This window comes from Salminus brasiliensis, chromosome 1 (assembly GCF_030463535.1).
Source record: "Salminus brasiliensis chromosome 1, fSalBra1.hap2, whole genome shotgun sequence".
Taxonomy (NCBI): domain Eukaryota; kingdom Metazoa; phylum Chordata; class Actinopteri; order Characiformes; family Bryconidae; genus Salminus; species Salminus brasiliensis.
Genome location: NC_132878.1, coordinates 63,267,552 through 63,293,654, shown reverse-complemented (window position 1 = coordinate 63,293,654; position 26,103 = coordinate 63,267,552). Strand labels below are relative to the sequence as shown.

At 44.1% G+C, this 26,103-nt stretch overlaps 2 protein-coding genes across 22 annotated transcripts in view; one reads left to right on the top strand and one right to left on the bottom strand.

The window, feature by feature from the left end:
- afdna (afadin, adherens junction formation factor a) overlaps positions 1–23,929 on the top strand; it is a 110,080-nt gene extending 86,151 nt beyond the window's left edge. For 7 of the 21 annotated variants that reach the window (XM_072685997.1, XM_072685989.1, XM_072685958.1 and 4 more), the window contains 12 exons: positions 7,688–7,753; positions 7,960–8,033; positions 8,845–8,963; positions 9,155–9,346; positions 9,743–9,831; positions 10,399–10,590; positions 11,249–12,421; positions 14,175–14,210; positions 16,151–16,285; positions 18,226–18,784; positions 21,990–22,077; positions 22,287–23,929. In XM_072685997.1, the coding sequence (XP_072542098.1) occupies positions 7,688–7,753; positions 7,960–8,033; positions 8,845–8,963; positions 9,155–9,346; positions 9,743–9,831; positions 10,399–10,590; positions 11,249–12,421; positions 14,175–14,210; positions 16,151–16,285; positions 18,226–18,784; positions 21,990–22,077; positions 22,287–22,440 (2,877 nt within the window). In that variant the 3' untranslated portion in view covers positions 22,441–23,929. The remainder of the gene's footprint in view (positions 1–7,687; positions 7,754–7,959; positions 8,034–8,844; positions 8,964–9,154; positions 9,347–9,742; positions 9,832–10,398; positions 10,591–11,248; positions 12,422–14,174; positions 14,211–16,150; positions 16,286–18,225; positions 18,785–21,989; positions 22,078–22,286) is intronic. The other 14 variants (XM_072686079.1, XM_072686063.1, XM_072686056.1 and 11 more) reach the window with 7 other exon arrangements.
- dusp23a (dual specificity phosphatase 23a) lies at positions 23,861–26,056 on the bottom strand. Its single transcript, XM_072686151.1, has 2 exons — positions 25,631–26,056; positions 23,861–25,066 (listed from the first exon to the last, which is right to left on the bottom strand). The coding sequence occupies exons 1-2, from the start codon at positions 25,904–25,906 to the stop codon at positions 24,860–24,862; spliced, it is 483 nt and encodes a 160-aa protein (XP_072542252.1). The 5' UTR covers positions 25,907–26,056; the 3' UTR covers positions 23,861–24,859.
- Between the last annotated feature and the right edge of the window lie 47 nt (positions 26,057–26,103).

Here is a 26,103-nt window from a genome sequence, read left to right as displayed (position 1 = left end):
GGCAACTAGATCAAAGAGCATTATGCTTTGTGTTGAGAGTTGTAGTTCAGTGGATCTGGTCATTGGCTTTGTATTTGGTTAATTACTGACTTACAAAGTCTTATGGCATTTACTGCATTCTCCTTTAGCTGAATAGCCAGGGATACATACAGCATTATACAAGTCATTAACATCATTATCAGTAAGTCTTTAACATCATTAAGAAAACAAAAATGATACAGATCAGATGTTTCAGTATTAACTATGTCCAACCATTACCTTTATTACAGCTTCCATTTTTTTAGGGGTCTCATTTTTAGTGCAGAAATCTGTGGGGAGATTTCTCCCACCAAAATTCTGTCTTGAAGGTCCGGGCATTATCTGTTTCTCACAATCCAGGTCATCCTAAACACATTCAGTGATGATGTCTGGTCTCTGGAATGGTCAGTCTAGAGCACAACACCGGTCAAAAATGTTCTTCTTTTTACTCTGTTTACTTTTCTTGGTAAGAGCTTCTGTTTTCTTTTCTCAGCTCAGTGTTCTTTCAGACCCACAGTGTGAAATTGTCCTCTCACGCTGGAAGGATGGGCACCGGTGGATGTTCCTTGGGATGTTCCCAAGTGCCGTTAATCTTATGGGGGCAGTTGTGATGGTCTACCATGTCTTACTTGGTTCTCCTCGTTCTCTGTATCTTTCTATTTGGCATTGTGCAACACTTTTGTTGTGTGGGTGGTGATGTAATCAGTAGTCTGGATTTTGTAAACAAGAGTTTGTTATAATTATATTTAGATGTAGTGTCTGCACAGTTCTACGCGGTCCACAGGCTCATACTCACTGCTTTATCTTTCAGGACCAATAGCAAAATGCAGGCACAGTCAGTATAAACATTATGGCTCAGCAGTGTAGGTCCCTAAGGACTCTGTGCGTAATTCACCATTATCCACACCCGCCATACATCTCTTACAGGAAGCCGGAGGTATGGCGTACGAGAGCCTTTGTGTGTGTATGAGGGTGTCCGTTGGGCAGGAGGAGAATGGAGCCTTAGCGAGGACGGAGCTGCCAGCTTCCAATTCAGGTTTCCTGTATTTGCAGTGGCAGGTTGCAGAGATCTTCCGCCAACAGGAAGTGTCAGGGTGGGGTGTGGATGGCTCTGGATTTTGTTTGGTTGCTGGATGGAGTGTTAAGACTAAGCTGTTTGTGGTGGGTGTGGTGCATGTGTGTTTGAAAGCCCAAGGTATTTTTTTTGTTCCAGGCGTCTAGTCTGCCTCGCATGGCAATCCGACTGGCTTCACGGCCACGTCGGGCCGCCGCAGGTAGGTGTGATATGTGAGATGTTTGTGTTGCTGACGACTAATGAGCAGACACTTCCCAGCACTCTGTGGATGTTGTCCGGCTCCAGCAGCTGAGGACTGGTCTCAACCATATGGTTATGTAGCCAGTCTTTAATTAAAGCACAGCCTCTGGCTCCCCATACACTTTGTTTGCTGACCAGCGCTGCTGACCTACTGAAACATTTGTGTACTTGCCTAAGGGGGGAAAAAGGCTCAAATTAGCCCTCGGGGGCTGGCGCTAATGCTTATAAATTGTTCGTAAAACCTCCCTCCAATTTGCTGTTTAGGCACCGCATCCCATTCTGCTGTGTAAAGAATGAATTTATAGATTTTTAAGTGCATCCGCACATTTCTACACGTTTGGACTTGCCACAGCATGCATTAGCTTTTGTGCACTCTGTAATTGTCTCCTTTTGTGCTGCACATTTGCAGCTCCTGGCAGTCTGTCAGTAATCATAGGTGTGAAATTGTGCACACACACACTCATAAACTGCGATTTCTGTTGGGTGCGGTTTTGCTTTGTCTCCCGCAGTACCTGCTGTTCATTTGATGAGTAAAATGAACTGATTTACAGCATCTGCTCATTCTACCAAAGTCTTTTTCACTGCCACATGATAAAGCCTTGTTTCTGTAGCTAAAGGGTAGGAGTGGGAGAAAATAGATACAACATGATTGCAGGTGGACTGAAATGGAAAATTAAGCATTCCAGAGAAATGTGTTATTGAAAAGATTAGAAATATTGTATATATGTAATAAATTGTAAATATTGTAATAATGTGCAACAGCTGTCTCATAAAGCACAAGGCTTAGAATGGCTTAGCAGACTAAGATGCTGACATTACGGCCAGAGGGTCGTGAGTTGGAATCCCAGGCCATGCTGCGTTGCCATCAGCCGGCAGAGCCAGAGAAAGCTCAACTGGTCAGGCACACTCTGGGTGTGTAGATGGTGCTCTCTTTTCTCATCACTCCCATTGTGATGCTGGCCAGCGCAACCGTCTGTTGGCTGATGCATCAGAGCTGGGGATCCGGTGCCTTCCTCAGAGTGTGTTATCTGCCTAGTGATGCTGCATTTGCAGCAGTTAGAAAAGATATAGGCGGATATATATGCAAGTGATAGGCAGAATGTGAATGAGTGGGTGGGTTAGTTTGCTTGAGTAAAATTAAGGAGAAAATCATATAGAGATGTGAAAAAATAATTATCAGTCAAATGTAAAAAAATTTTTAGTTTAATGCTTTTTTCAATACTGCAATTCAGATCAAATCATTCGAACTCTATTTGTTCTTTAATTGACATCGTTGCCATAACATGATTTGACGTCAATTAATGTGACTCTACACTTTGTATCCGTATCAAAATCAAAATTCCTGTTCTGTGAAGACCTCATTTTATGTTCTCCCTGTTCAGAGCATTGGTTTCCACCAGTGGTGGTGTTGGTGGAAGGAACTAAGCTAAGTAACATAGCTTAGTTAACACAGTTTTTTGTCTTCGCAACAGATACCCTACAGGAAAGCAGATCACAAATCTTGCAAAGATGTAGAACATGCAGTAGAATCATACAGTAGCTCAAGTGTCGTGGTTATATATCATCTGGACTTGATTCTGCTTGAGGGATGCAGGCAGACCCAGCATGCGTTTGCTTTGTGTAAGCTGAGAAGAAAGGTGCATTAACAGCATTACAGAAGACTGATGGGAAGATTTCAGAAGGTTTTATGAGATTTGTAGCTGCCAAAGATCAGGTAGTTTTCAAATCAAACCATGATGCTTGTGCTTTGTACTGTCCTCTTAGAAATCAGCAGTGAGCCCTTTTTTCTGTCTGACCCTCACCTTATTCTCCTTTGAATAACTGAAGCTTTTCTCTATGTTAACGTGCATCTGACTTTTATTGCGACTGTAGCCGCCCTACCTCCCTGTTTTGCGGGTGCTGTGCTTCTCAGTGGCGATGTTCTGCGGCTTGCCTGTTGACAGGAGCAGCAGAATGCTTTCTGGGCTATGTGAGGCTTCTACATCCCAGGTGCCAAAGTGCCGCAAGCTGAGAGCTACTTTGTGTTTCCCACGCTGTGACTTTTCTCTTTAGTGTGGAGAAATATGTTATTGAGGTGTACCTGCCTGCATGGAAAATGTATGTCTACCTGTCAGCAAATTAGGAAAATAATTAAATGAAAATTCAATGATTTTCCTATTAAAATGTATACAAATTTCCTTTTTGCCTAAATGTAGATGATTAGGCAGGTTTACTCCTCTTTTTTTGCACAGGGGCCAAGCTAAGTAAGCTAGAGAACACATAGTGGAAGCTTGTTCCAACTGTATGCCTAAATAGTCACATACCTGCCCCAAACTACGTTGAGTTTTTAAAACGGTCATAGCAGCCGTTTTGTAACCTGAATGTTTAATTCCTACTCTGTTACAATGATGCCTTAATTTCAGGGTTAAGCTGAGCATAGTTGTTATTTCTTCTGGTGTGTCTTTTGAACCCAGGCTCAGAGACCTGCCTGTTGTTTGGCCATAGGTCTCAATGTGTTCAGAGTAACAGGATGTCGGGGAATTTCTGGCTGTCTTGTGTTGGTGTCATTGTGTCCATGCGCCTCAGGGGATGCTAACTGGTCCTTTGAGACTCTCGGAATCCCCCTCCTGCCACACAACCCCCCCCCCCTCCACCCCTTGTTTTAAACCCCTCCTTTTAAGGAGGAGACAGTCATGAAACTGTGATAGAGGGAGTGTATTACAGCCATTGATTCCCGTATCCGCAGCCAGTGAGCCACTGTTTGTTTTATTTCAGGACCGAGAACAGTGTAGTGGTAGGTTCTGTTACTGTACTTATTTTCCATAATGTGCTGCTTAATTTCTTTGTAGTATTTTGATTAATTTCAGATGCACACAGGGGGCGCGTATTCCTTCAAAAACAAAGCTGTAAACCAATCAATAGTTGGATTGTGTCCATTGTATTTCCACTGATCATTATTGTGTGGCAGGCCAACAAATACTGAAGTTTTTGTGTGTAGTTCTGGTTCTGCAGTTCTGATGTCATTCTAGACCATTGGGGTGCACTGAAACGTTTTAGGCTGTTAAATGGATTGCAGTAAATTTCCTGTGGCTTCGCTTGCCTAGATGCCCAGCCAAGGAGCTACCATTGGCCTCCCGCTTAAGTGTGTGCGTATGCATTTTTATGGTGTGTGTTCCAGGCTTGCACATGGACTCAAGCCATATATTCATGCTTGACTACTTATACACATATATATATATATATATATATATTATTTTATTTTTTTTATTTTTTTTTTGTGGTTGAGTCATGGGTGCTTGGGCCTGTGGTATGTGTGTGGTGTTCATGTGAAGTCTGTAAGTGAAGTGTGTTGTGGTGCCACGAGTGTGTATTCCAGTAATAGCGAGTGGTGTGGGTGGGCTTGTTGAAAGACGTTGCGTGAGTTTTCCAGGCAAATTCTGTTACAGCTTATCCCGCAATGTGCCGCTCCTTACCAACACGACCCGTCTTCGCTCGCAAATAACACAAACAACTTCACTCCCTCAGCCTTCTCAGCAATTGATGGACATTTATCTCCCCCCCCACCCCCCGCCACATCAGTGCTGTTTCCTACTTTGAACACAAACAGTCATTTCCCACTAAATTGCCATCCACTCACCTATTAAAACAGCTCTAGCATTGAAGCCTCCAGGCAGAAACTTGTTGACTAACCAGTCAGGCCGAACTCTTTATGTCCCAAAGTGCTTTTGAAACATCTCCAGATGGAAAGCATGTCCTGAATTTACCTGCTTTCTCAAGCTCTTCTTTTGCATGACGTAGGCTCCGGGGGCAGCTCCACCTCCACTCACTCACAGCAGCTGCAGGTGGTGCTGGCAGTGTGTGCGAGTGCGAGCCTCTGAGACTCAGTGTAGAGCAGGCTTTATCAGGAGCCACTACAGGTGTTGTGGATCAGGGGCTCTAAGAATATAATTCCTCTACGCCCGATGGAGGAATGTGTCTAATACAGAAAAGTGAGGCAGGGGTGAGGGGAAAAAAAAAATCTGTATAATTTAGTATTAGTAATTCTGTGCTTGTTTTGTGCTTGTTAGTGTAGTAGGGATGTAATGAGTATTGAAAAGTTTTAATACAAAACACCCAAAAGAAATCCTGTAATTCACTGTAGATATGCTCATTAATGTTTCAGTGTTTCCAATATTATCTTAAGGAAATAAAGTTAGTTTATTTAGAGCACATACAACATGATAGTTGTATGTGTATTATATCTATGTATTTTAGCCAAGATTATGCCTCAGTATTTTTTTACCAACTATATTTGTTAGCTTTAAATATTCCCATTTTATTCCTGTTCATTCCAGTGGTAAATTTATTTGTATTTATTTATGCCTTCATGTCTGCTGTAGACAAAAAAAAAAAGATACATGATAGTGTATGTATGATCTAGTTCCTCTAAATTATTCAATATTTCCTGTTAATTCCAATACATTTCCCAAATTTTAATAGAATAGAATATAATTTACATTTAGGAATATTTCCAAAGTTCCAGAGCTAAAGTTCCCATGGTAATTTACTGGAAATTTATTTTTTAAATTTTTCCACCCCTTTTCAACCCTATTTGCAACGGCTACACCGCTACAGCTTGTCTGTGATGTCTATTATACCTTTTTATGTGATTAAGCGAAGAAGCTTCTAAGATTCTGTTCAGAAACCCGTCAGCAGGTGGTTGTAAATGACAGGTGTGTGCTGTAGGTTACTCAGACCCCTGCTCTGGTACCGATGTTCCTGGCTGTGGTTGTGTCCTCCAGCCCTCCTCTGACCACAGACCTCCATTCAGTCAGACTCCCAGAAGAGCCTGTGAGATCACACTGTCTGTGGTGGAGTAATGAAGGATGCAGTGTGCAGCGGACTAGGGTGGGGTGTGTGACTCGCAGAGTGAGGTTTTGTTTTGACACTGAGCTGGGAACTATAGTTTTATCATAATCTAGAAGGCCCTGCCTGTGAAGATGAAACTGAACACCAAACTAAACACGTTTCATCTTATTATTGGTCACGCAGGTGAAAGGAGACGTATTTCCAACAAAACTGTGTGAACTGCTGCTGTTCCGGGGCTGTGTTTGTTCAGGTGTCCAGTTGGTCTGTTTGCTGTTATTCATCCAGAGTTGTTGGTTGAGGGCCTAAGCAGGTTTCACCTGAGTGGAGATGAGAGGGCGCAGGACACAAAGCTTTTTTTACACTGTGTTTGACTGATGCTCACCGTGGTTATAATAATAATAATAATAATAATGTATAATAATGTGAATTAAATCCATTGGACTTTTTGTTTCCCCTGAAAGCAGACATGGGATTTTGAATGCCCTCTCGCAAATCCTTGAAATGACAAATCTAGCCCGGTAGATGAAACACATGCAATGAAAGGAAGCTGAAACCACTCTCATAAAAAGCAAACTCCTACAAAGCACAGAGCTCCTGCACAGGATGTTACTGGCATTTAGACAAGACAAAGCTCAGAACAGTGTATTTGATTTAGTAAGTTGTAGCATGCTTTACATCTCCTCTTTTGGGCATGTGATGGTGGTGAGTGGTCGACGCCTCCATCAGTATTACCCTACTGTAGGCACAGCAGGAAGCAGATGCTAATCTGAGCACATGACGCTTCTCAAAGAGCACTTTGTTAGAAATGTGGTTGTGAATTGATGTGAGGATGGAAAACCCCTTTGTTGAAAACCTTTTTTTTTTTTTATTTGTGTGAGGCTACAGTGTCTGAATGACTGACCAGTTTGATAGAGGATGACCCAGAGCTGATTAAGGAGTTCAAGGAGATTGTGATGAGGGGTTGGTCATGGTCAGTGCAGCACAAAGCGTGATTTCTTTGGGTGTAAATAAATTAATGAATGGGTCTTTTTCAGATTTGACTTCATTGTAGATGATTTCACTGGTATGCTCTTAGGAATTGTCCACTGTGCTCTAGAATAGTGATTCCAAAAAAAAATTGGTCCTGGAGGACCCCCTGCCCTGCACGTTATTGATGTTTATTCTGCTCCTAACACACCAGGTCCAGCTAATCAAATAATGAACAAGCTTCCTGCATTTAAGGTAGTTTGTTAGAGGAGGGGACCACTACAATGTGCAGGGCAGAGAGTCTTCCAGGACCAGGAACCACTGCTCTAGGCTACTTTGTACTTTTCCAATACCAATATTGAAATATTAAGTATTCTGTTCTTAGATAATTAGGGTCAGATTTATTCCTTTCTGCACTAGCATTTTCTGCTGATATTGACCAAGTGCTGAAACCCGTTCCAGCCCATGCCAAAACCCATCTCGTCACTGAATGGTATTGTGAGGAAATCCTTCATTTTTTGAGTCATCATCATAATTGTTTTCCTCTCTGTGTTTCATCAGGGTGCTGGCCAGGAAAAGCTTGGGATTTACATCAAGTCTGTTGTGAAGGGAGGAGCTGCAGACATGGTGAGTGTCATTTGAGGGAAAGTGTTTTTAGGACATGAATACAAGGCATGACCTCATCTGCAGTGAGTAAGAGCTGGAATGATTTCACTGCAGAGATAATAGTGGGTTTATGTCATGTTAAAGAAAAATACTAGTTTGACTGAGCTGTTGTTTTGGTGTCTGTCTGTGCGCCCGCATGGTGTGTGCATGTGTTTTCCGTTTTTCAGGACGGACGCCTGGCTGCTGGAGACCAGTTGCTCAGTGTGGACGGGAGAAGTCTGGTTGGACTTTCTCAGGAAAGGTAATTTAAGCTCCACAAGCACTTCCCTAAAAGGGCTTTTTTGAGTGAGATGTCTGATGAAGTGGATTTAAAGGCTAAGCATGTAATATCCTGCTGCTCCAAGGTGGAACAGAAACGTAACAAACAGCGAAGGATTTCGTACAATGAGCCGTTCCAGTTGTCTGAAAACTTAATGTGATCAGTGAGGCTAGACAAGAACAAAGGCATAATACAGTGTAACTGTAATACAGTGCCTTTCTGTGACCTCGCTGTGGTTTGTCCTGACGGTCAGCGAATATCTTTCCTGGATTAAATGGTTTCTTGTTCTTGCGTCAAACATCCGTATCCCGTGGGCTCTGCTCGGCTGTGCTGTTTTTGTACAAGGGCCAGCGTCTTTTCGAAGTCAAAACAATTCCGTTTATTACATGCATGTTTATCTGTCAGTAAAATCTAGTTGTGTCATGTCAGGGGTGTAATTAGAATATGCCACTGATTTGATTAAGCCTTTAAATCGAGGACTCCTACTGAATTAAAAGCATATGGGCTTTGCTGTAATTGAAATGAGGAGTCATTGCAAATTGCAATGCAAACAGTTTTGTTGGTCGCTTTGAGACATTTCTTAGATATGGCCAATGGCAAACTACACGTTCATTATTGCCAAACATAGATTACCGCTATAGTGTAGTGAGGTTTGTTTGTTTTGAAATTATTCACTCCTGGGTTTGTGGAGGCCAATCAAAAGCCGTTTTTTTGTCCTTAGTCTTAATTGAAAGCTTGGACTCAAATTTTTTTGTTCCTCTTCTAAGATGTGTCTGTTTGGTTTGTGCTGCAGGGCAGCGGAGTTGATGACTCGAACAGGCTCAGTGGTGACTCTGGAAGTGGCTAAGCAGGGGGCTATTTACCATGGCCTGGCCACACTGCTCAACCAGCCCTCGCCCATGATGCCCCGCGGTAAGAACGTCTCTTTGTGTCTCTTGCATGTCACTGAGATGTATTCTAGCCGCATATACCAGTGACTGCCATGCGGCATGCTATTGATCATTTAAGTACGCTGATAGACTAATTGGTTATTATATAATGCAGGTATTTCAAATTTCTAATACAGCAATATGCTAATGTGCATCTCTCTCTGCTCCCCACAGCATCAGACCGGGGCCGTGGGGACAAGGGTAAGGCCAGACCGAAGAGTGAGGGCTTTGAGCTCTACAACAACTCTGTTCAGAACGGGTCTCCAGAGAGCCCTCAGGGGAACTGGGACACTTACCCCGAACCAAAGAGGGAGGACAGGCTCCTGAAGAACCGGGCCGACCATCGCTCCAGCCCTAACGTGGCCAGTGAGTGTTTCTAAAAGCGCATGGGGTGAAGGATATGCTAATATGTTATCGCTATCACACACATCACGCAAGAATAAGCTTTTCTATTTAACAGTATTTAACAGCCATATTGCCCGTACATAAACAATACAGACCATTTACTTGCTTCAATCAAACAAAGTTTAGAAGAGACTCAAACTGGGAGTTGTCGTCTAAGGTCCATTTAATGCTAAGAGATTATTAACTTAGTCCAGTTTTAGGGTCTGTGAAGTTGATGCTAATTGTGGCAGTAATGTAGTTGTAAGAGTGACCTGAATGTGGGCCTACACACAAAGTTTAATTAGTTAAATGACCCTGCTTAAATGATTGTAGTACAGCAGAGGGTGCTTAAAAAAACATTGTACATTTTTTACACAGATCAAGCTCAGAGTCCTGGGGGAAAGTCTGCCTACCCTGGAGCACCAGGAAAGATCACATCTGTCTCCACTGGCAACCTCTGCCCTGATGTAAGTATCTTTTAAGATGTAAGATCTGAGCTAATCTATTGTGCTACTGTTAGATGTATTGTGTACATGTCAGCAAATGCAACCAGTGTTGAAAAAGTGTTTTTACAGATGTGTGCTGCATGTCTAGTTTAGTGTCTGGGTTGTCTTCTGTTTTGTATTAAAGTAGCATGGAGTTAAAGTGTTTGTATTTTTCCCTCTCTGATGACACATTGGTTTTTTGGTTGAAAGTGAAGTAATTGAAACATGTTATCTACACGCTGTTTTCACATTGCAATTAATTCTAATCATTTTGCTAACCGCCGTCTCTGATTAGATAATCAGCTCTGGCTTTGTAGGCTTCCACGAGTCCCATACACATGCACTGCTTTCTGTGACCGCAGTGACATTTTGACCGATGCAGCCATTAGTAACACTCTTAACTGAAACATTATGAGGAGCCCAGTGGAGCCTGTTTTGTTTCTTTTTAACGAGGCTTTGTCAGTGGCTGGCAAATGGAGCTCTCAGGTTTGGAACAGCATCGTCAAAGCACAGCTTGTCATCAGCTGTTTAATCTGCTTTGCTTTACAGGAGGAGCCGTCCCCGCCCCGTCCAGAAGCCTACCCGATCCCCACCCAGACTTACCCTAGGGAATACTTCACCTTCCCTGCCTCTAAATCTCAGGACAGGATGGGCCCTGGACCCGGCCAGCCGTGGCAGAGCAACGAACCAGAGCCACTTCCTCCTATGGATGACCATCACCACAATAGCATGGCTATGCAGGTTAGTGTATCTGCATATTCAAGCAATTTCATGTCTCCTCACCTGTAGATATATATATATAATATAATGTTGTTTCACTTCCAAAAACGTCTTAGACAGGTAGTCAAAGGCTGTGTAATGCTGACTTGTCTGGGCCAGATGTGTTAGGAAACTGGGTTAGCAATTGTTTTGATCCCTTTAGGACTGGGCAGTGGTACATTTGTGTATCAGCTAGAAAGCCCAACACTGGTTCTGCACTTGCAATTGGGACAGTTGGGTAAAACTTGGCGACCAGATCTTTTTTGGGGTATTGTGTAGTATATGAGCAGTAAATGCTGTATCAATTTGTATTGGTATCAAAAAAGAAAAAGTAGTATTGTGCCATCTATATTATTTGGCTTGCATGTAGCCTAATGTTTGCTTTTGGTTTTATGGTAGATAAACTTTTCATTGTCTCCACTGTGGATTTCCCAGATTGCGATTAGATTCTGATTAGAATTTCGCATGAGTGATGTAATTGTTTTGTGTTTTTTAAGATCTTGCCTAACCCTAAGTCTCCATTAGGTCTGGTCTTTATTTCCCTTTTCTATATTTGTTTCTCTTTTGGGCATTGTAATGTATTGGGTGAGGTTATGATTGTATTTAATGTGTTGCTATGTCTGTGTGTATTTCATGCCAGCGGGTGGCACGCTCTCAGGAAGAGCTTTGTGACACTCCAGTGGGGTACCCAGCAGACCGTCTGCCTGAGCGTCTGCGACAAGAAGACCTGCGGCTATTGCAGCAACAGCGCGAGGCAGAGTATCAGCGGGACCGTGCGGCTGGAGACCACTGGAATCACCAGGTGTCTTCCTCAGTGGAGTCCAGCACCTCCAGTCAGGAGCACCTCAACTACTCCTCATCCTCATCCGGCACCAAGCCCCAGAACAACCACAAGAGTGGCGCCGGCCGATGGAAGACTCCCCTAGGGCCCCACTCTGGCCCCGTGGGGGTGTCCCAGCCATCCCGCACAGACCTGCCTCCTCCCCCTCCACCCCCACCTCCAGCGCACTATGACTACGAGCCTCAGACTGACCTGCCCCTGCCACCCCCGCCTGCCATCTCCCAGCAGCAACAGCAGGCCATGGCGGACCGCAAGAAGCGTGAGGAGCAGCAGCGCTGGTATGAAAAGGAGAAGGCACGACTGGAGGAGGAGAGGGAGAGGAAGAGGAGGGAGCAGGAGAGGAAACTTGGTCAGATCCGCAACCCCTTGGGCCCACCCCCTGTCCTCCATAACAATCAGCATGGCCCCACCCTGCCCCCAGCTCCCCAGCACCAGCAGATGCCCCCTCCACAGCCTCCAGTGTCCATGCAGCTGCCCCAGCCCTACCTGCCACAGCCTCAACAGCCACCGCAGGCCCAGCCAACCCGACCGGAGAAGCTATCCACCCTTCCTCGTGCCCCGCCACCACCTCCACAGCCCCAGGACACTGTGATTCGGGACCTGCAGCCCCAGCAGCAGCCACGTACCATCGAGCGACGTGACCTGCAGTACATCACCATCAGCAAAGAAGAGTTGTCAGCCAGTGACAGCCTCTCACCGGACCCCTGGAAGAGAGATGCCCGTGAGAAACTCGAGAAGCAGCAGCAGATGCATATCGTGGACTTGCTGGACAAGGAGATCCAGGAGCTGCAGGCCAAGCCAGAACGCACAGCTGAGGAGAGCGACCGCCTGCGCAAGCTCATGCTGGAGTGGCAGTTCCAGAAGAGGCTGCAAGAGTCCAAGCAGAGCGAGGAGGACGAGGAGGAGGAAGACGACGAGGATGTGGACACCATGCTGATCATGCAAAGGTTGGAAGCTGAGAAGAGAGCACGGGTGAGTCGCAGCAGGGTAGAGACACACAACAGCTAGCTAGATACAAGACACAAACACATAGTCAGCACTAGCAGACGTAGTAGTGAATATTATATATTCACTATATTTTTATAAGTGTGTGTGTGTGTGTGTGTATGTGTGTGTGTGTGTGTGTGTATGTGTGTGTGTGTGTGTGTATATATATATATATATTATATAATTCTAACATTTTAAAGCAAGATTTCAACACATTCTGAAAGCTTATACCCTTATTATGCATGTCTTATACATATCAGGAGACATAAAATATCATGTAGTAGTGATATATCAAGTAGTAGGTAGTTTTTTATGTTTTTAGACTAGACTGAGCTAACCTTTAACCATGTGAAATGTAAGTGCTTTTAGTAAGAACAACTGGTTGTGCCTGCAGGTTTTTCTCCTTTTATGTCCACATAACATGGCACCTAATTCAATCCAGACCAATGCAAGCATCAGGGAACCGTAGGAATTTGAGTCATAACAAGCTCCAGAATTCCTCTAGTGGAGCTTTGCGTTCCACTGGTAGAATGAATGTTTTGCAGTGTGCACCTGCAACATGCTTATGTCATTGCTTTGCCATGCTGAGCTGCTGATACCTGCTGCAGTAGTGATTGGGAGGGGCAGGGCTTCAGGATGCCAAGCACAGACCTTGTCGCCAGTGCTTGATCCATCTCAGCTTACCACGTCCAAATCAGCACATCTCATGAGGGTCTGGGTCTGATAATAAAGTCGATCATTTAGACCTGTAGGATCAGTGTCCCGTTATCGGAACCATACTGAATCTAACCTGTTACCATACTTCACTCGAGGTTAAACCGTTCCACCAGTGCAAACTCATGACCACTAACCAAGCATAATCTTTCACCCCTGACTTGGAACAAAAGGCTGCTAATTGTTATGGCTGAACTGACTAACAATGTCTCATCACCAATGCAGCTTTCAAAGTGCTAAAATGACAGTGCCTGATTGTTTGTTTGACTATATATAAATATATTCCAGTAGTTTTAACTGTATATTAACTGGATATTCACCAGTAAATGCAGTCAGTCTGTTTTTTCTGAAAGCTGGGGTGTGTGAAAGCGTTCATGAATGATTTCCAGTCAGCCTTAAAGTTAAGTAAAATTCTCCAACATAGTGAAGTGCAGTTATCACAAATGTCAGTTTCTCTCAGCCTTCCATAGTAACATACCCTTATAGTAGTTGCTGAGATGCTAGAAGCTCTCGGCAGAGTAGTGACATGCCTCATAAAGCGAGGCTACTGTAGTGCGCAGCGGGGAAATTACCTTTTACCTTTTATAGTGTTGAAAAGCTGGCAGGCCGAGCGCTTGGAGTGGAGGGTCAGCTCCTGTGCTTGATAGAAGGGAAACATTGCCTGAGCTGCAGCAGGGGGTGGTGGAATGATGGGGGAATTCCTTGCCGGCTCTTTTGCGAGCCAACCTTTCTCCAGTTCCATGCATGTGTTTGCGGAGGGGAAGTGGGCCACTGGCGCTAATCAGTCCCATACTGCCCTGGAATGCTGCTGGCAGCGCAACGCTACGTCCCAGCCCACTGCGCCAGCGTTTTCACTTTTATCTTCTTTTTTTCCGCCTTCTGTTTCTTTATTCCTTCTTTCCTTAATTTTTTGATCTCTCGCTCTCTCTCTCTTGCTCTCTCTCTCTTTTCCTTGCTCTCTCGCTCTCCCTCTCTCTCTTTCCCCTTCTACCTCTCTTTATACGCTGCCCCCCCCTCCCTGCAGCAGACTGCTGTCCCAGCAATCTCTGTTCTAGACTTGGTACGTTCTTTATGCTGTTTATGCTCTCTTCCTGTTTTTGACTCCACCTGTGTTTCTTCTCGCTCATTCTCCCCCCCTGCTCCTTCCTCATCTGGTCGTGGGGAATCCATCCTGGGATGTTTATTGTTGTCGATCTCTTGCTTCACTCAAAAACTGCTGCTTTGGAACAATGGCCTGGAATCAACTAACAATTACTGGACAAGAGCCAATTCAGCCATCCAGAATTTCAGAGAGCATATGATTGACCTTAGCACCTACCTTGCTGGTCATTTAATCAGTTACACCTGCTTAATTTGTTGGTTTACGTCGCTGACTGTAGCCCATCTGTTGCTGCACAGTTTACCCTCCCCACACACACACGCACACACACACACAATGGGATCACCACTGGCCAGAGATTATTTGGGTGGTGGACCATTCTCAGCACAGCACTGACAACAACATGATGCTGCCTATATGTTGGTTCTGGGTATAGAGGAGCCCTTAAAAACATCCAGCCCGCAGTGGTCCTGCAGTCAAACACTGATTACGGGTAAAGGACTGCAGGATGACTAACACAAATTGTGCCTGGGAAAATATGAGCTGCCGTCTCTAACTGTACAGTTATAAGGTGTACCAACAAGGCAGGTGAGTCTGATGAAGTAAGCCCAATTATAATAATATAATAAATTAATAATAAGCCCAAGTGCTTGATTGCTTGGAACCAAATTGGAGATATGCGCCTGGAGCTGCAGAGAGCTGATGGAGCTCTGCTGATTTCTGAAGCTGTCATTTGAATATAGTGAAAGTGAGAAGGGATGTCTGCTTTGTGCATGTTCTTCTGGCCCTCTCGCTCTCTTGCTGCAAGGGCTTGGCTGCATGCTTAAGCCTAAGCCATCAGCTGCTTTCTCCCCCACTTTGCTCTGCTCATCACAATCATGCGGTGTGTCCATGCCACTGTGCTCGGTTGCCTTTCATCCTCTGTGCTGTGTTCTCTTCCCTCCGGTTTTTGTCATGTTGGGATGCGGCGGTCATGCGTTACGTTCATGTCTGTTACAGCTGTGAAAAACGTTTTGTGTGGTTGTTTGTGTTTGTTTTTGGGTTGGGTTGTTTTTTTGAGAGCGTAATTTTTGGTTCATGTGTTTGTGCTCTCGGGATGGAGTCTAACAGCTCCTCTTTCAGGTTTGGTTGCATGGTGTTCATCTGCATGAGAGGCTGTCGCCTGTGTGCCTGGCTGCAGTGCACAATGCTGTGCCACAGGGTCCTAGTAGTGACTGAGATCACCCTAAAATTCCCAGGAATTCCTTTCCTCCCCAAAAGAAATAAAGCCACGCAGTCATTATATCACTTTCAGCTTGTGGATAGAATAGGACTGTCTAGAGCAGATAAACATATAAACACTTATTGGCATCATGTCTAATGCCAGGTGTGGACTAGAGGGGTAACCCCCCCCCCCCCCCCCCAAAAAAAATATGCATTGAGCTGTGGAGTCAGAATCAGAATCTCTTTATTTCACCAAGAGTCTCTGGAATGATGGTGCTCCATCCAATATTTTTAGGATAAGGTAGGGTGGTGATCATCCAACATCCTGACCTCACTAATGCTATTGTTGCTAAATGCAGTCACATCACAGCAATGCTCCAAGATCTAGTAAAAAGCCCTCCATGGACAGTAGAGACAGTTACTTCAACAAAATGAGTATAAACCCTGTTTTAATGCTGGCTGAGCAGGTGTCCCAATACTTTTGTCCATATAACGCATATAATTTTCCCATCTCTGTCCTTTAAAATCTCACTATTGTGTTAAACCTGATTACTTAAAAGTACAACAACAGTGTCAAATAAGTGTCATTTAGACCTGGTTCTGCTTCAGCGTGGAACTGGAGGCTGAGGCAGCATCACTGAGCTCTGGGTTTCTAATGTTTCTCTTCTGTGTGTGTGTGTGTGCACGCACCTCCTCAGCTGCAGGACGAGGAGCGGCGGCGGAAGCAGCAGCTTGAGGAGATCCGTAAGCGTGAAGCTGAGGAACGGGCCAAGCAGGAGGAGGAGAGACGCTGGAGAGAAGAGGAACGGGCTAGGCGAGAAGCCGAGGAGAAGGTACACCAGGCTGACTGGCACAGGAGCGGCCAGCACCCCTGTTGAGCGGTTATACACTCTAGATTTTGTTGGTAACAAACTGTGCTTTGTAACAGAGGCATTTTAGAGTAAAGGAAAGGAAATGAATCTTCTTTTTTTCCTCCATAATAAAGGAGTGGAATGGGTATTCAGAGAGATTTCCCTTACTTAGTTCTTTTTGTAGTGGGCAGGCTACATACTTGAACAGACTATAACTATTGCACTTTAACATTTACTTTAGTTCCATGTGGGAGGTAAATGTTTTTTTTTTCTATATAATTGTTCCACTTATATCCTATAGAGGCCCTTGACAGCGTAAACGTTCAGGTCATAATATTTGTACGTGTTAATTTCTCGGGCCTATAATTGAAGTGGATGTGTTGGTATATGCCAAGCTAATTGTAGTTTACCCCAGGGACCCATACGCACTAGTGACTTTCATATGGACAGACCCTTCAGCCCCAAAGGATCGGTCACGTTTCATGTTTTCCCTAGGCCTGGAGTGTTTGGCTTTGTGTGTTTGTGTTAACACTGACCTTTTTCGAGGTTTCAACTGCGTTCCATATGGACAATTCCTCCAGAATCTGTAAGTGGTTGTGACTGGGCACCCAGGGCTGCGGAGAACCGTCCACGTGCTATTTAAATCGAGATAGGGTTTCATTAGTGAGCCAGTTACGCAGGCCTGTTAAAGGTTTAGAATCTAGATGTGTGTTGCTAGCTCTGCAGAAGGTTAATTTAAGGCTGTGTAACACCCATGTGTTGCATATTCCCAGTCTCAGTTGCTTATGAAATGTTTCACGGGGCCATTGAATTACCAGTGGTCTGAATTTACATCACTCATCACAAGTGCTCAGTCAGAACATTGTCCCAGTGTGTGTTGGCCATTCAGTTCAGCGTTTATTGTGTCTGTGCGTCATCTTCAGACCACTGGAAATTTAAAGCCCAGTTGTGATGTCCAATTGCATGTCTTCACAGTGCTCCCTCTTCTGTGTTTGTGATGTACCCTCTCCCACCCCTCAAAAAAAAAGCATGTGAATCATTTGTCAGGTTTTATACAGAGTCCAACATTTGTTGGAAAGCCATTGTCATTCCACTTGACATTTGCTTGGGACCGCAGTTGGGAATGTCCCAGCCTGGTTTGTGGAGGCCATTCCAGCCCCCCCCACACACCATTCTCTCTCATCAGTGACATCCCCACCACACAATAACTCTGGGGATCCATGTACAGAGACCAGAACAGCCATTCCACTGAAAAAACACCAAATGCCAGCCAGACCTAGGACGTCTTAAACATCTTCCCACGCCAGTTAGAATCAGCCCCAGGTGTCTGTGCACTGTCTTTTCTTGTCGCTCTGGCGACACCTAGTGGACCCAAAAGGATAGAGTCTGATTATGAAATAGTGTAGGACGCTTTAGCGTGCCTCTAAAAGCATGTGACCGATTACCTTCTATGCAGAAGTTCAGTAATCAGGTAAAAGATGGAAGATGTTCTCCATGAAGCATGCTTTATAGTAAGACACCCATGTTTACCGGTCTATAAATTAGTACTTTTATGACTGCATTGTCACTGTAGCCTATTGGGACATCAGTAATAGCAGCTCTACAACTTTAAGGGTTCCTCACTAGCAACTAGAAAAATACAGACCAGCTCTAAATAAAAGATGATGCCTAAATTATTTAATAATTGTTAGGCTGCAGTGTTACTGTACCACATCGGTACATGACAGTTTTACCTCACAGGAGCGCTTCATTGAGTTAAAACCATCTTTTAAAAAAAAATAGTCTATAAATCTGCTCCCAGTAGTGATCCCAGTAGTAGCCATAACACTTGAACAGGTATCAGGACCTCACCGCAGGTAGAGGAGCACGCAGACGCTCGTCTAAAGCAGCTCTAACTGGCTCTCCCTCTATTCCCCCCTCAGAGGAGACAGGAGGAGGAATACTACACCCGCCTGGAGGCGGAGCGGCGCCGGCAGCACGACGAGGCCGAGCGCAAGCTGCTGACGCCTGATGAGCCTGGTCTGTACAGACCTCCTCTGCCCCGGGACTACCAGCCCCCCCCTCCCGCACCCGCCCCCGCCACTAACAACAACAACAGCAGCATCACCAACAGCAGCAACCCTCCTCCGACCCCGCCTCAGAGAAACACCTCCTACCTCAAAACCCAGGTCGTCTCCCCCGACACCTTGTACACTGCCAAGTTTGTCTCGTACAATGACGAGGAGGAGGAGGACGCAGGCTTAGCAGGTCAGGTTAAGCTCTCGGCCACCCGGAAGTCATATGGCGACTTGCCGGCCGCCCCAAAGCCCCAGCCGCCTCCTCCAGCCGCGCGCAAGCCCCGTCCGCTATCAGACGGCATCTTTCTGTCCGGCTCATTCCAGCTGCCTCCGGCGGCCAATGCCAACAGTACCGCACCCAAGGCAGGGCAAGCCCCTCCCCCTCCCGCCAAACCCAGCTTCATTCCATCAACCGCCCCAAAAGGTAGAGACGCCGAGGAGAGAGAGGAGGCCCCCTGTCTGCCCCGCTCCTCAGTTTTGCCTCATTTTTTTCATTCCTGTTTGGTTTCATTTAAGTGTTTTTTGGGTTGTTTGTTTTTCTGTTTCCATTTCCCCAGTGAGAGACAATTCTCTCCATTTTTTTCCTCCTCTCTCTGTATAAACGCCGTAGGGCTTTTACTGAAGTCACCTTCGTGATTCGTCCTTCCTTGTCTCCCGTCACTGTTATCTTCCCTCTTTTTGTCAATCAGATTTGTTTTTGTTTTATCGTTCACCTGTCCAGATTTCCTCTGTCTTCCCCACATCCACCAATTCCTCTTCCTCCAATCATCCTGACGGTGTAAAAAGCAATCGATTAGAGCCCGTGATTCGCTGTGCGCTCCAAATTCAGTCCGAGTACTGTTGGTTTCGCCGGCCGTCCCATCTGTGTGTGGTTTGCTTTGGGGTAGGCTCAGGCCTCCGCAGACGCTCGCTCGCTCACTCGCTCGTCCAGTATCAGCTCAGGGAACGAGACACTGGCTTCTTGTCACTGGCAAAGGGGAAAAGATCTGTCACATGAGGCACACACTTTTTTGTGCATGGCTGTTTAAAGAGGCATCTGAATTTAAATTACAGGGTTGATATTTTTTTGTTGTTCTTGTCTTTTTAAAAAGCCCCATGGGTTACAATATAAATCCAGCCTCGCTGAAATGTTGGTCACGAAATTCCCAGGTTCTTTTTTTATTTATTTATTTATTTATGTATTTTTTTATGCTATTTGTTTTATTAATTGGTAGAATTGTCCAAGTTCAGTTTATCTATAACCTTGTATTTAACTTCATTTTCCATAATTATAGATCATATATTCATAGTTGTATATTTCACCTCAGGTCAATATTTGTATTTAGAATTTACATTTAGACCAGAACATTTCCACAGGTGTTTAAACAGTCGTGCACAAAAAAAGCCTGTAATGCAACCCAGTCTAACAAAGATGCCCAGTGTATCTGACCTTGCATGTAACCTGCACACAGCTAGCTACTCCCCGCATCTTAACTGTTAATGAGGCCTGCTATGATTTTCAGTTGCATTTGTTCTAATCGAGGGACAATTCACTAACCTTGCTTTCCCACCTCAGTATATTAAACCAGTCCCGCTGGCAGCATCCCTCCCTGCTCAGACTGTTGATATGTCTGATCTGGCCGTGTATCCATTGCTGTTTACTGCCTGCGTTTTGTTCTGCTCTCAGTCTCCCATTTTCAGTGTACTCATTCTTCTTTTTCTGCAGCACTGCTGAAACCTGGTATGGACACATCGAAATGGTTTTCAAGTATTAAAGGAAACCTTTGCCATTTTTTTAGCCAATGTCTGGCTACATCTGTAGCAAACTAGATTACCACAGATCATTTCAAACTCTATTTAGTGGAAGAACGGAAAACTCATTGATCTCAAAACACATTTTTACTAGCCGTTAACGGGCTGCTGCTGCAGCCAAATTGGTGTAATGTGCTAGCCATGAAAGGGTGCATTTCACTACCACAGACAAATTTCTCTAGTTTCTACATTTCTTTGGTGTCCAGCCACATGGCTACAAATGTGCTGCAGCCTGCTGTCCTGCTCTTTTCTACACTGTCTGGCTGTCTTTTTTGGTGTGTGTGTGTGTGTGTGTGTGTGTGTGTGTGTGTGTGTGTGTGTGTATGTATGTATGTATGTATGTGTGTATATATATATATATATATATATATATATATATATATATATATATATATATATATATATATATATATATATATATAATGTATGTGTGCGTGTGTGTGTATAGTGTTGTCATTGGCTTTTTTTTGCACACCCTACCTCTCAGCCCCTTCACTGAAGCTTCAGGTAACCCCACTGAGGCGGGTCCTAATCACCTCCTCTCTCCATGGAGGTCCATCTCCCTCCGCTGGTGGAGCCAGGGCCACTGAGCTAAAGAGCTTTCTGGGCTGCATGTCTATTTGTATGGCATATCAAAAGGAAAAACATTACCCATGGCCCTTAAATACAAATGGAGCCTCCCGTAGCTCTGTTTATTTATTCATTTAGTACTAAATAATACACAGTATATATATTTATGACCAGCTTTAATTCTAAACTTGAAAGGGCCTTTTCTGCTTGCACTGTTTTGTTGCAGTGGTTTCTCAATTTGTGGTTTTAACTTTAGCAACGCCTTCTTGAGAAGGCCAAGCCCAGTTTTATCCAAGCTTGCTAGCTGGAAAGTCCTGGTCCTCTGCCAGCGGAATGGCTTTTTCGGTTCACACAAGTCAATGTGTTTGTGTCTGCACCCCTCACCCCCACTCCATTCCCCAGTTCATTTCATTATCCAAGAAATTCAAACATGCATTTGGATTGGGGTTGTGCCGAAACCACAACCGCCGTATGGAATGAGGTTTAGTTCCCAGGTTGTAGGAGCAGAACCACGTGGTTCCTTCACCCTGACAGACAGACACACACGGACACGTGAGCCTACTAGATGATTCCTGCTGCAGGTCAGAGGTGGAGGTCACTGCAAAGGCCAGCAGTGTCGAGTCTCGTTTACGCTTGCACTTCACAAGCACTAGAATAACACCAGAGCAACAGAAGGAATGTCAGAGAAACGCCAGACTCCCTCTTCCTGCACTAGTAAGCTTTTTAGTCTACTTCTAGGTGAGCTTCTGTATCTAGAAACCACCGCCACCACCCCAAAGTTGCTTGTTGCTGTAACAGTGTCATGCACACTGGCTGTTTGACCTCCACCTTAGCCTACTGAGCCACAGACCCTGCTTCAGATGTGCTTTGGAATGCTTCAAGACTAACCCAGTGAGCTTCTAGCCGTTCAGCTTTTTGGTCTGTGGTAAATGAAGCTCAATGTTGAGATGTTGAACCAGAAGTTGCTGGGTTAAGGTTAAGATTGTCTGGGGTGATGTTATTCAAGTTGATTTTATTTAGGCATGACGACTTATGTGATTTTATCATTTGTGTTTTCCCTATGAATGAATATTCAGGGTATCTACAGTAAAATACAGTACCAAAAAAAATCCCACCCTCCCAGCCAAACCACATCCTTTACCAACTTGAACCCAGCAGCTCTGTAACGCATTAAAGTGTTGGAATTGCCATTCGCTCGAGACAAAGTCAGATTTGCTGTGAAATTCACTGTATGTTCTATTTCTCACCATCTGCCCAAAACAAAACAGGATTTAATTCATACACTGGAAACACAACAACAGGAGTTGTAGGATCAGGAGAAGTTTACAAGGACCCACGAGAGAAATGGACAAAAGGGTGAGTAGCTTTGCGTGAACTGAGTGGGGTTTAAGACTGAAGCTCTCTAGATTTCTAGAGTAACCTCCTCAAACACAGCCCGTTAGCTTCATCTATTCCACGAATGCTGAAGGTGCTGCTTCCGGAAGCGCCTGAACCTGTTGCGTCCCATTTTCACAGACAGGTGAAACATTTCAGCTTGGTTGATGAAAGCATTTGTCTTGTTTCAGTGGTCAAGAGCAGGAGAATTCCATAGGTGGAGCGCCTGAGAACCTCACATTCAAGGAGCGCCAGAGACTCTTCTCACAGGGAAAGGAAGTTTCAAACAAAGTGAAGGCCTCTCGGAAGTTAATGGAGCTGGAGAACGAACTGAACACAAAATAGTAGCCAATGGCCTTAGACGGACTGAACTCCAATCCCTGACCCAGCACTGGAAAGAAAAGGAAAAAAAAAAAGTGAGAGAAAGAGAGATCTGGGCGGAGCTTCCCAATGTTTTTCCAAATTCCTTTTGATTTATATTGAATAACTGGACCAGGAAGTATAATTTAGAAGCACCGTTGCAATAAGAGCGACAGTACTGCATAATTTCCCTCTAAAGTATCAAAGATATATTATAATAAAGCACTGTAAAAATGTTTTAATTATATTAATGATAAATTTGAATATTTTTGTTTGTGATATGTTATTCTGAAAAATGACACGTTCTCTTCACGTTTTATTTTTATTTTTTAAATATCACTCAGTAATGTGGGACATTTTTATGGTGATGTTTTATGCTCTGTCTGCATACTTCCACACATTTATTAACCTTCTGCAAACGAGTGCTGATTTAGAACAGACCTGTGTCCTCTGTTTGCGTCTCCCAGTAGAGATATGTACAACATGAAGTTGGTCACACTAGATTATGGACCTGTAGCTCTTGGGGAAACGTGCGCGTCCACTCCAAACATAGAGCTGCTGGTTTACTTATGTATGTTCACTTACACTGTCGGACTTTTGTCACCTCTGGTGTGTCTACGTAAACACATTTGTATTCATTGGGCGGAGTTCGCGCAACCTCGTCAGCATGACCTGCAGATGTTGGTCTTCCTCTGGCTTTAGAATCTTTATTTTGACTGCTGGCACATTTTTCTCATTCCTAGAGGAGCAAAAGTTTCAGTTTTATAATATTCAGAGTTTTCTATTTTCCCAATTTTAAGTTTTGTATTATTACTAAACAGACTGGATTGAACTGAATGGACGTTTGCATAGTTGAGTGAGACGCTGACCAGCTGATGTAGTAATGACCAGTTTGACAGTAGCATATGTTTAAAAAAAAAAAAAAAAAAAAAAAGTGGTTTGAGTAAAGAGGTAAAAAGGAACTAAGACACGAACGCCTCGCTTTTGCTTAGCAGGTATTTATTTGAACCTTCTGACACAGTAATGCATTCTTTTCTATTTATAAAAGTCTGGACCGTCTCTGTGGGAAGTGAAAGTCATGAAAACATGAGCATTATTTTTGTTTTTGTTTTTTTTCTGAAAGATCACCCCTGATTTTTGAAGGTTCCATTTGAATTTAGCTAGATTCCCCTCGACTACAGTATTGGAGATTTATATTTGCATTGAGGATGTGGTTGTACATCTCCATTGACAGTCTAGACTTACTGGTGTATGTGTAAATAATTTTTCAGACTACACAAACTTTGTACATTTAAAACAATGCTTAAGGCCGTAGTGTCAATATCCTCTTTTTTTCTGCTTCAAAAATGTAAACTGACATGTATACACAGTCATGTTTTCCATTTTAGGTTAAAGAAGACTTTATTTGATTCATTTTAATGGTTGTTACATGTTAGGCTTTTGTAAATCATAAATAAATGCAGATTTTACAAAACTACTGTGTTTTTTCTTGCATTGAGGTGTTAAGTATACAGACTTTTACATATCTTGCAAGCCTTACTCATAACCTGCAGCTCTATACCATTGATAATATCAATTGCAGGAAAGTGTAGGACCAGCAGATGAGGACCACAAAATCAATGATGTACAATTAATGGAAATGTTAAATTCTGCATGTAAGTAGAAACTGCTCTAATGTTTTCTGTAGACAACTATACGTGTGTGTATATAGTTTTTATATATATATATATATATATATATATATATATATAAAAAACATCTGGCATAAAAAGCTCCACGTAACATGCAGGTGAAGAAAACACTGGACCCTGTTGAAGGGTTAAAGGTTAATATGGTAATGTTATGCTCTAGCGGAAGAGGCTGAATCATGTTTGAGTGAAATGTCCTGTTAAACTTGCGGTTTAAAGCGTACAGTATTTGTATGGTTTGTCCAACTTATTTTTATAGTTCTGGGACCCATAGGTTAAAATCAGAAGCAGCACATTTCTTCAAACCCTCAAATCCCCTTCAGATTTTATGCAGCTGTATTGAAGAATGACATGACAAACCGATAGAACATGAAAGCTTTGTATTTCCTCTCATTCAGCCCCAACAGAAACCACACCTACACAGCGCTTCAGCTCTGACAGAAATGCCAGTGGCTTACAGCGACTGATGTGCAGAGGTACATTTGAACAGGAATACCAAGACATCCTATACAAACACAGCCTTCCTTGCTTTCAGGTGTGGCCCCAATGTAATATGGGTGTGCGTCTCTAAAAGCTGGTACTGCTTGACTGTGCTTGTTTGAATAAGCATGCATTAGGACAGTGTTTCCCAACTTCAGGCCAGGTTTGCTTTGTCCTAATCCAGCCACTGGGAAGATAGAAGATAGATATTTATATAAACCGCTTAAAATAGTCACCTAAACCTTGTTTGTCGCCGCTTCATGGAGGTATTGTTGAAACTTTATCACTGCTAGCTCTTGGTCCTTTGTCTCTATTGACCCTGGTCGACGTTTCCGGATCTCTTTTATTGCCTCTGCTCCGGAGATGTTCTTGGTTTTGACCAGGTAACAGGCCAGCATGGACCCTGTCCTGCCATGCCCATGCATACAGTGAACACCAACACCCTGTAAAGTCAGGAAAGCAAAATGAGAGAAAACCAATGGTACAAACCTGGTAGAAATCCTGCTTTTATTGAGTAAGCCGTCTAGACACAGGGGGACATAGAGGGCCATCCCACCCACCCAAATAGGGCAAGGCCAGGACTGCTCTCTGCCACTTCATGCCACGCATATTCCAATAACAGGGTTAAAGGTTAAGAGCTGTGCTGCTCTTTCAAAACATGCTATTTTCCATTTATATATTTTTTTACATTATTGAATTGTTAATAATTTAATTACTCAGTCAAAAAGCACTTAAGTAATGTTTAAAACTTTAAATAAATAAGTAATAAATTTGTATTCCTTACTATTACTTATGTTAGCTAGCTAGCTACATTAGCCACATAGCTACAGTACAAAAACCAGCAAGCTTCAGACACCAGAGACACACGGGCTGATGCACTGGACCTGAGCAGTGAGCCGGACTGCACTTCAGTCCTTTAAGCTCGGTCTGAGACACCTGCAGACTACACAGCTCTACCGGCTCCCTGAACTCCGCTGTACTGCAGCGGCCCGGTGTTTCCTCCTTACCTCTCCTTTAGTACTGGAGTCTTCAACGATGGACAGAAAGCTCTGGATCTGAGCCAGACTAGGAGGAGTGAAGTCCACTATGGGTATATGATGGAGGCTCAGCGCCGGACAGGACTCGTAACACGGGGGTTTAGACTCACACAGGCACACGAGATGCTGGACTCCGTTCTGGAGCAAAAAGCGATAATGCGCTGGACTGGACGGCCGGGCCAGGCCGGCCAGCTTCTCAGCCTCTACCCAGGAGAAGTTGGGCGGAGGAGCGGAGCTGAGCGCCATGTCTCCTTTGGACCGGATTGACTGCAGGGCTTGACCACGCCGACAGCGGGGAGAGCTCCTCACACCCACAGGAGCGCCCAGGCGCCTTAAAGTAGCTAACTCAGATGAGCCATTTCCGGGCTGGAGATGAGCCAGAGTGCGCAGATGCGAGTTTATGCGAGTTTTACAAACACGGGCTGTGTCCTAAATCACGGTGT

Bases quoted from the DNA above. Each gene is read 5' to 3' on its own strand.
- dusp23a (XM_072686151.1), bottom strand. From the start codon at position 25,906: ATGGCGCTCAGCTCCGCTCCTCCGCCCAACTTCTCCTGGGTAGAGGCT. The intron at 25,067-25,630 runs GTAAGGAGGAAA...CTGACTTTACAG, and splicing joins ACTCCAGTACTAAAGGAGAG to GGTGTTGGTGTTCACTGTAT.